Here is a 9,259-nt window from a genome sequence, read left to right as displayed (position 1 = left end):
TCCATCTCGGAAAGATGTGATAAATGTCCAATGTTGTACATTTCCTGAGTGACTTGCAACAGTTATAAAGTAGAAAAAAAAACATTCCGTCAGCATGTCACAAACTGTTGTCATAGTCATCCATTCTCTCTCTCTCTCTCTCTCTCTGTTTTGAAACAAAGAACAACAATGACATTTTTTGGGTGACGAATATTGTGGAATTCAGCTGTTTGAATGGAAGGAGGATGAAACTGAAGGACAAGAGAAGTTGACAAAAGCATCTCTGTGTGTGTGTGTGTGAGTTTGAGAGTGTGTACATCTCTCTCTTCTTTTAGTGTCTTTAAGTGCAAAATGGCAAATATTTAGGCGTAGGCCGCGCAATATGCTTCCGCAAACACTGCAACTTTCTTCCTCAATTGTAAAGGCATTGTGTAGGCTGCTTTGTCTTTTCTATTATATGGAGAAAATGTATCAATGCATTCAGGCTACCCATCATGACAGAAACCTTGAGAACAAATAGCAACTCTACAGGAAGTACAGTTCAGTTGCCTGAATGCATTGATACATTTTCTCCATTGGAGTGAATGTTCCCAAACGAGTGGAATGTGGTTGAGTGATTGAACACACATTTTGGAAATAGATCTCTTCTGCCATCTAGTGGTCTGCAAGATACTCTCACCAACTGGGTGACTTTTCTAGGTTACTGCTCTTACATTGCAAAGGAAAACCAGTTATGTAGGGTGAATCATCAATCAAGACCAGCAGGTCAACATGCCAACATACTGGGAAGGGTCACCCTGAAATGGTGTCTCTGCCAGGCTGAATTAAAGCTACATGAATTTGTCGCTTTTAAATGTATGATTTCATAGCCAATTAGTTTTAGTGGCTTCAAATTAATTTTGATTATATATGCCAGGTCAGGTTAGGAACAGACAGGCACATGTATTGCCACTGTCCATTAAGGCATGAATTATGCTTTTATGTGGTCTAGGCTAAAACAGCCCACAGAAAATAAGAAAAACCTTCACAGCACAACATTGCCAACACTATCGCCAAACGAACTGATGGCATGTTAACAAGTTATCACTACCAATTGGTCTGTAGATGGCTTTCTGATGGCTGTTTTTTTTTTTATACCTTCTTCACAGAGCTGGAAGGATACTTCAATCCCAGCTAATTATTTGAAAAGTTTCAGAAGCTCCTCTCTGAACTGCTCAGACCTACTTAGACCAGCCCTGCGGAAAGATGTTAGCCCTGACTGTGACTTGACCAACATTTAGTAAAGAGAACACCCTCAAGAGTTTGTTGAGTGAATATGGAGTGTCAAATGAGTGTATGACAGAAGGAAAGGGTGAGTGTTTGAGGAAGGGGAGGGTGGAGGCTTTCTATTTTATGCTACTCCTTTAGTGACATTGTATGCATGCCATCATATTTTCTAACTCTTGCCATATTCTCTATTTGTCATATTTCTTAACTCTTCTTGCATGGCAGCCTCCACCATCGGAGTGTGAATGTGGTGAAATGTGTGCGAGAATTTGTGAAGTGCTTTGAGTGCTTGGATGAGTAGGCTAGAAAAGTATGGTATGAAAGCAATCAATTTGCCATTCATGAATATTTAACTCAATGACTATGTTGTTGTCTGTTATTTGTGATAAGGAATGCTGTCCAGCACCTTACCTGGGCCTCAGCAATCAGCGCGCGCGCGCACGCACACACACACACACACCACACCACACCACACACAATATTCCGTATGGGAAAATCGTATATATTGTATCGGAAATGCATTGTTAATGTATCATATTTTCTAAAACTAGCAAATTTGCATACATTTTTAATATCTGAAAACAGAATTTTGAACATAGGATAAAATTAGGCTATAGCCTGCAATTCGTGTTGCATTTTGTTGACAATTAGCGAGTCAAATGTGTTTACAGAGGGGAGAAGGAGAGTGGTATGGGGTTAATTGGTCAGTGCCTAGTGTTGGAGTGCAGCAGAGGTAATTTAGCCTACCAGTATATGCAGCGGAGTTGTGTAGTTCGGGTTGGTATGTGTTAAAGTCAGTGGTAGTGTGCTGGGGTGCCGCGGAAGGAGATACACTTGATACCTTCCCAGATGAGTTCTCCGCCTTTGACCCGTTTGACAAACTTGTACCAGAAGTTCTCTAAGAACGGCTGTTTGAGCTGCACCTCACAGACCCATAGGAAAGGCTCGCGCGTGGAGAGCACTATGCGCGCGGGCGTCATTATCACGGCTTTGCTGGGGTCCCAGTGTCCCATCTCCTCTCGCGAACCCACCATCAACACTTCAATGTCGGTACGCTCGGGAGTTAAAATAACGCCGAATCGAAACAACATCGTCGCGCTGATGTTTGGTCTGCTTGTGGTCCAAACTGTTATGCAATGCGGTAAAATATTTGTGCACAAAACGCAGCGACAATTTAGTTGTGCTGTCTGTGTCCAACACGACCGATCATATTCCCAACTTTAGGGTGGTCTACATAGGCTTGCTGACATTCGTAGAGTGCAAAAGTTCACCTCTGACATTTGCTGTCTGAGATTTTACACTGCTACAGTAGGTTTTTTTTTTTTATAGTGGATACCTTCTCTGGTCTGGCTACTGTGTTACCCAATAAGATAGCAGCGTATGTTCTACGGGGATGATTTTTTAAAAATATATTTCTACTTTGATCTGTTAAATGACAAATGGGTAAGGAACAGAAATAAAAAAAACAACAAGGTTCCGATTGGCGCATACGCAACGGATGTTTACAGGGTTACACTCACCATAAACATTCTAGCACGTACAGAGACAGCGGTCAAGTGTGTACACTACCATCCGACGGCGCGGAGGGCTGTTTACAACCGAGGGCATAATTTTATTGCAAGACCCTAAAGTTTGACATTCAGTCTTGGACAAGTCACTCCTAGGTTATTGAACATGTAATTAATCCAAAACATAAGGAACATGTTAGTAGCATTGCTATGTCTGTAGCCTATAGGCCTACAGAATTGTTAGTCCTCAGCGCTTGGGCTGTTTGTGCGCAATAATTGCCAGTGTCTGCTGAATTTGGGCCTTGCCCAGAACCCCCAGTTATCTGTCGGCATGCTCTGTTGATGTTTTATTTACAACCCAACCCACTCTTTTTTACTTTAGTCTAGACCAATTTGCTTTAATGATACCCCATGCTCACCTAAAAGTGTGTTTAATATCAGAAAGCTATTAAAAAAAAACATGTTGCACCTTTTCGTAATTTTGAAATACATTAATGGAATGAAATATTCTGTTGGTGTTATCATTAATCTCTATTTGCGGACTGTTGAACAAATTAACCCTCTTTGATTACATTTCCCCATTGTATGGGCCTTATGTTTTTCTACACAGATTAACATTAAATTGCATGCTGTTATCAAAACTACTGATGAAGGCTATGGGCACCATAATAATAGTTTAAAACTATTAACACTAAATGACCCACTCTTTTACCTGAAGAGACCATAGGTAACCCACAGCTTCACTGTTTTTCTGTGTGAGTACCACTGTTCAAATTGTAACAGGTCTATTTAGTATATGTGGATAAACTGTGAAGGATTTAGAATGCTCCTTGAGTCTGTCAGTCTTTCTCCAAACAATGAAAAGTGTTATTCATTAACATTAATTTAGCCTAACTGTAACTTAGTAATATAAAGCTATCAACAAATAGATGCACCGTCACAACAAATACGACACAGGGCAGTGTTATGTGTTTATTTTCTTTCATGTCCATGTACTCTGGGATATGTGATCTCTAGTACATAATGCTACTTCCAGGAATATGCAAGTGCGAATGGCATATGTTGCTTTGAATACTTCTCATGTAATTTCAAAACTGTCCAGCAGAGGGAAGCATCATGCTTATACAACACCTGCTACATTGTATCAGAATGGTTATCAGAGTGCATCACAGGAACTACAATTCCACAACCATGCTATGAGTTTAAGCTTTTTTTTAACAACTCACATTTTAGCCCTTTGAAAAGTCAACAGGTGCAAGTTCTGTTGGTAAACATTACATACCGCATTCACCCAAAAGATTTATTTGTCCTTGATGAACTTCTGAAGGCTATAATACCAAGCAAGGTTAATAAGTGGACCTGGATTAGCCAGTTACCTTGTTCTGTAGTACAACCCTATGGACCCCATATTTTTATTAATATAATCACTGACAAGGAGGGAATGTCATTATTTTTTTAAATAATAGGACAACAATGAGTATCACATCATGCACGGCATGTCACTAACTTCTGTGTTCCCTCCACGTCTCAAGTTGAATTATTCAACAGGACAAAAGCTGTCCACTGACTCCATCTCATGTGACATGTTTGTCATCCATGCCCCAGTCTGCAGTAGCAAAGCTGAGCCCATCCCAGAACGCCATCATTATTAAGACACTTTTGTTCAGCTCCAGATCCACAAGAATGAATGCAGCAAGGGCTAGTTAAAGTGCTTCCACCAACACACACACACACACACACACTTCTTTGGGTGTCCTCTATGTTAATGCACTCAACAACAAAAGCAATCTTTCTAAGATGGTACCAAAAGCATGTGTTTGTGTGCATGCATTTTAGAAGAGAGAAAGAGAGCACAATAATGATGTAGCAGACTGGCCCATCCTGAGTTGATATGTAGCAGTTATGCGCATGCCATGCGCACACACACAGACACACACAGACACACACAGACACACACAGACACACACACTTCTTAGGACTATGTTATGTGCTCTTTTACAAAAACAGAAAGAGAGAAGGAAAAGAAATGTGCAGCTGTGGTGAAGTAGCAGGCTGGCCCATCCTGAGAGTTGACATGTAGCACTTACAAATACACACACACACACACACACAAACTCCTGAATCAGAGCACACCTATGTAAACCTCACACTCCATTAAGCCATACATGATTAAGGCTCTCTTCCCTTCTTGGTTAAGTAAAGTGTGTACACACACACACGCACGCACACACACACACACGATACTTCTCTCCTCCTTATCTACAGCCACAGTCAGGGCTCTCCACAGCAGTGAGGGAATGAAAGAGCGCTGATGCGTTCCTCCCGGCGGGGGGGTAGGCTCTGATGGGCTTCTGCCGCTCCAGCTCTGCCGTGCTGCTCATGCAGGGGAGGGCTCTGGCCTCTAGAGGGCGCTCCACCTGGTTCCACGGGCAGCACTGCAGGTGGTTGGACAAGCTGGGGGCCTCCACCAAATCCCAGGATTCCACACAGCTGAAGGCCATGCTGAAACGCCACACCTGTTGGTGGGGAGACACACGGCACACGCACACACACGCACACACACACACACACAGGCATACACACACACACACACACGCAAGTATTGCAACTTCTCAACCTGATGCTTATGTCTTCAATAAAATACATGAGCAATTAACTATGCAATTACCTATGTGAAATTAACTGTGCATTTTTTTTTTTTTTTTTTTTATTTCAGACCCCATTTTCAGTATATAGATTAGATGTATTAAACCACAAACATAATAATCTTCATTTGTGAAACACAATAATCCCACAAATGTAATAATGTCCTACAAACTGGTTCTGACCAGAAACATAATAAGTTATTACATTAACTTCCCACAATAATTATCAAGTTGAATTATTACGTTTGCTGGAAGTTATTACACATATTGGAAGGTTACATTACATCCCAAATGTAAAAAATTGTTGATTTAGTTCAATTTTATCAGTTGTATGTCTGTCAAAAAGTAAGCCTGTCAAAAAATTATTTAAAAAAAAATTCCATGATAACAATCCCTTTCCTTAGAGTTTTAAATTATGAGCCAAGCTGCAAAGCTTTGTACCCCCTCATTGTGTTTTCTACTGTACCTTCACTCATTATTCATCATCTTTACTAGCCTCCAGGCAGCAAAGCTGCATAGACACCCATTGTGTTTCTTTCTCTCTGTATCATTCTTTCTGTGGGTCTCTAGTAAAGGGTGATGAATAATAAGTGAGGGTAGAAACACAATGGGAAGCCAACAAAGCTTTGCTGCTCGGCCTCTAATCAAAGAAGGAAAGGGATTATATAGTCATAAAAACATAATAATTCACTAAATCAGTGGTTCATTACAATTTCTTACACTTTTTATACCTTCCCGCAAACGTAATAACCCGCAAACAAAAGTAATTCTTACAGTTATAGTTACAGAGAGAAATTAGCTGTTCGCAGTAGGCAACAGTTATTACGATTGTGATTGTAATTATGTTAAAAAAGTGCAGATTTTTAGTATTTGTTTGTGGCTCATTACTTTTGTGGGAAGTTGTAACGTTTAAGGGTGTTACACGGACTCCACTCATCCACCAATCTCACCTTTTCCTGAACCCTCCATCTCCGAGCGCCAGCATGGTCAGTGTCGTCGTGAGGGCACTGTGCCCAGCGCAGCAGCACTATGCCACGGGCTCGCAGCAGGCTGGCACACACCTCCCTCATTCGGCCCGAGGCCAGTGCCAGCTGGTTGAGGCTGAATCCATCCAGGTAGCCCAGCAGGTGGCGCAAGAGCTCCAGCGGGAGCGTGCTGAGGCGATCGTGGCCCAGGGGGTCAGGGGTCACCGCGGCGGGGCCTGGTGGGCTGATGGGACGCAGCCCGTAGGCACCCAGGCGGGCATCGTAGACTAGGTGGGCACGGGTGCGGCCGCCACCGGTGGAGGCGCAGAGCTGGCGCTGGGTGACGGGGCAGCCGTAGGTGGACAGTGGGCAGGCGCGCTCCAGGAGGTCCAGGTCAGCATGGACGTTGCGGCTGTGCCAGAGGAACTCGTCACGGCGGAACAGGTGACCACACATGCCAGGGGGCTCGCCAGGGTGTTGGCATGGGCCTGGAGACACTAAGGTGCCCGTCTGAGTCCCTAGGATGGGTGCCGTTTGGGATGGCATCTCAGCTGTGGTGGTGTTGGTGGTGGTGGTCGGAGTAGCGTTGAGGGGTTCTTGCGTCCAGTGTGCCTCTCCTGGTGATCCCTCCATGTTTTCAGTTGTGGTGGTGACGGTCCCGGGTTTGACCAATCCTGAGTGGTCGGCTGTGGTGGAGCACTCTTCCATTGGTTGGTCCTCCTCCTGGGCTGGTTCACCACCATGATTGGCGGGCGTGTCAGCCAATCGGGCACTGAGCTCTGGAGGGAGGAAGCGTTGCAGCAGCAGCAGCCTGGCCTCGCGGTCATAACACGGAGGGAAGGCGTCCAGATCGCTCAGGGGTCCACTCATAGGGCACTCCTCTTCCCCTGATGCACTGCTCTCACAAGCGGACCGGTGTGTGCCAGGCGTGGCATCAGCAGATGTGCCTCCACATTGGCCCTCACTCCCGCCTTTGTTGGTCTCAGCTCTGTCTGATTGGTCAAGGTGGTTGTCCGTCTTTGCAGCCGCTGTTGTGATTGGTTTGAAGCAGCTGTTGTGTCTGGTTGAAGCAGCTTCAGTGACGCTCTGGTCCAGGTCCTTACTTACATTGGTGACGCTGTTGCAGAGAACATATTCTCCATTAGGGAGGCTTTTGTTCCTCTTGTGAATTGGGTCTTCTGGAATATCCTTGAAATTAATCCCTGACGTAATTTTACACAAGTTTACATTTTGTGTCTGAGTGCTTGACGCCTGTATGAAGTTAGAGTGTGTGAGGGGGACATTTGTATTCGAGGTGTTTGCATCGGTGCAGTGAACACTGGCAGTGTATGTGTCTGCAGAGTGTTCGTCGGGCGTGCTTGCGGCGAGCACGAGTGTGTGTGCACCTGCGGTGTGTTGCATGTTGGGAAAATGTGTGTTTCTGCACCGCACCACACTGGCTGGACAGACGGAGAGGTGCTGTGCTACGCGGGCACGGGGCATGGTGAGCGGGCACCCGTAAGCCCGGCTCGGGCATGCCACGGGCTCCAGCGGGCATAGGAGACGGTGCTCGGACGCCTTGCAGCTGTGGAACGCCGCCCCGCATGCCAGCGGGCAGGAAGTGAGTTGACAGGAAGCGCCCGGGTGAGCCGGCTCCGGGCAGTGGAGGTTCACGCATGTGGAGCAGTGGGGATGGAGATCCATCGTTGACATGGTGAGGGGATGCTTAAGACATAAACACTTAAACACATAAACACACAGGTGCAAAGTGCGTAAATAAGTGGTGTAAGCCCATTTGAAATTAAGTTAATCAAAAACAGTTTTAAAGTGCATCTGCTTCAGTCCAGATAGCCCATTAGCCGGTGTGCCCTGGCCCATCCATAGCTTTAAAAAACTTTGAATAAATGAATAAGGCTTAATTCATGGTTCTCTCCACATCATTTTATCTGGCACCCACATGCTGAGCACTCTCACCCTGTCCACCTGGTTGGTTGTGATCGGACACTCCGCTGACACACACACTTGATCAAGCCTGGGCGAACTCGGAAATAGTTCATGATTTAATGTCAGCCGTGTAATGTTTTGCAACTACAGTGTAATCTTACAGAAATACAGCTCATAAAGGCAACTTAAATCCAAAAAGTGAGAAACTGCCCCACAGAACGCCCTTCGCTTGGTATTTAAGCAAAGTGAGTTACCTGTTGCATGACGTTGCGCTATTTAGGAACACCTTCACTTTACATAAGAGCACAAATAATCAATGAGACGAGGGAGAACCCCAATCTTACCTGTGCTACATGGCCTTTATAGGTGGCCGAGCACTACATTTCAACTCTACCTGCCGTCCCAAACGAAAACAAACTACTTGAGATGCTGACCTTTACTACGAATGCCACTTCCCACGTCGTTTCCTGAAGTGAGGTTGGTCACATAAGCTTCAGTTTCGTCCACTTAGACATTCGGATGGTTACTTTTAAAATATTGCACATTTACTCCTTGTTAGGTGCTTACTTCATCGTGTTGTTTTCAAATGTCTTCCATCCTGATGTGCTACCCACCGCTCTTCGCACTGAGACGCTAGTATATATCGTCATCATTACGTACAAACGTTGTTGCGTCGTTTTTTTGGCGTCCCTTAAAGGCACAGTAAGAGGCATGACATCGAAATGAAAGACAGACACAATACAATTTGATAACTTATCTAATGATTTACCAATGTAAAGTACCAACGATAGATTAACATCCTCACGGTAGAATCACTTCTTTGTCAGATTCTGTATCATACATATTGGAATGAACTGAAAAGATGAGTTAATGATTTGAAGACAAAAAAAATGCAATGGTCTAGATAAAAGAACAGTTAATCAAATAATTACCATTAGAAAACACAGCAGGGATGATTTTATTTTATTCTTTA

At 44.3% G+C, this 9,259-nt stretch overlaps 2 protein-coding genes across 4 annotated transcripts in view; both read right to left on the bottom strand.

Moving 5' to 3' along the window:
- The window catches only part of epm2a (EPM2A glucan phosphatase, laforin), an 18,066-nt gene extending 14,444 nt beyond the window's left edge, over nucleotides 1–3,622 (bottom strand). Inside the window, exon 1 of one of the 2 annotated variants that reach the window (XM_042096275.1) lies at nucleotides 2,078–3,622. In XM_042096275.1, the coding sequence (XP_041952209.1) occupies nucleotides 2,078–2,336 (259 nt within the window). In that variant the 5' untranslated portion in view covers nucleotides 2,337–3,622. The remainder of the gene's footprint in view (nucleotides 1–2,077) is intronic. The other variant, XM_042096276.1, reaches the window with a different exon arrangement.
- A 90-nt stretch (nucleotides 3,623–3,712) lies between these two features.
- LOC121712167 lies at nucleotides 3,713–8,919 on the bottom strand. 2 transcript variants are annotated; one of them, XM_042096257.1, is made up of 3 exons: nucleotides 8,854–8,919; nucleotides 6,349–8,082; nucleotides 3,713–5,269 (listed from the first exon to the last, which is right to left on the bottom strand). In XM_042096257.1, exons 2-3 carry the CDS (start codon nucleotides 8,053–8,055, stop codon nucleotides 5,009–5,011), a joined length of 1,968 nt encoding a protein of 655 aa, XP_041952191.1. In that variant the 5' UTR covers nucleotides 8,056–8,082; nucleotides 8,854–8,919; the 3' UTR covers nucleotides 3,713–5,008. The 2 variants fall into 2 exon arrangements, with proteins under 2 accessions (XP_041952191.1, XP_041952190.1); XM_042096256.1 differs by having other exon boundaries at nucleotides 8,721–8,910.
- Nucleotides 8,920–9,259: the final 340 nt, after the last annotated feature.

The sequence above is a fragment of the Alosa sapidissima genome, chromosome 6, assembly GCF_018492685.1.
Source record: "Alosa sapidissima isolate fAloSap1 chromosome 6, fAloSap1.pri, whole genome shotgun sequence".
Lineage (NCBI taxonomy): Eukaryota > Metazoa > Chordata > Actinopteri > Clupeiformes > Clupeidae > Alosa > Alosa sapidissima.
This window is presented reverse-complemented; position numbering and strand designations above follow the sequence as displayed.

What these genes read in the sequence shown, in the direction of transcription:
- LOC121712167 (XM_042096257.1), bottom strand. Translation starts at nt 8,055, where the DNA reads ATGTCAACGATGGATCTCCATCCCCACTGCTCCACATGCGTGAACCTC. An exon ending in GATGGAGGGTTCAGGAAAAG is followed by an intron (nt 5,270 to 6,348) that starts GTGAGATTGGTG and finishes CCCCACCAACAG; the next exon opens with GTGTGGCGTTTCAGCATGGC.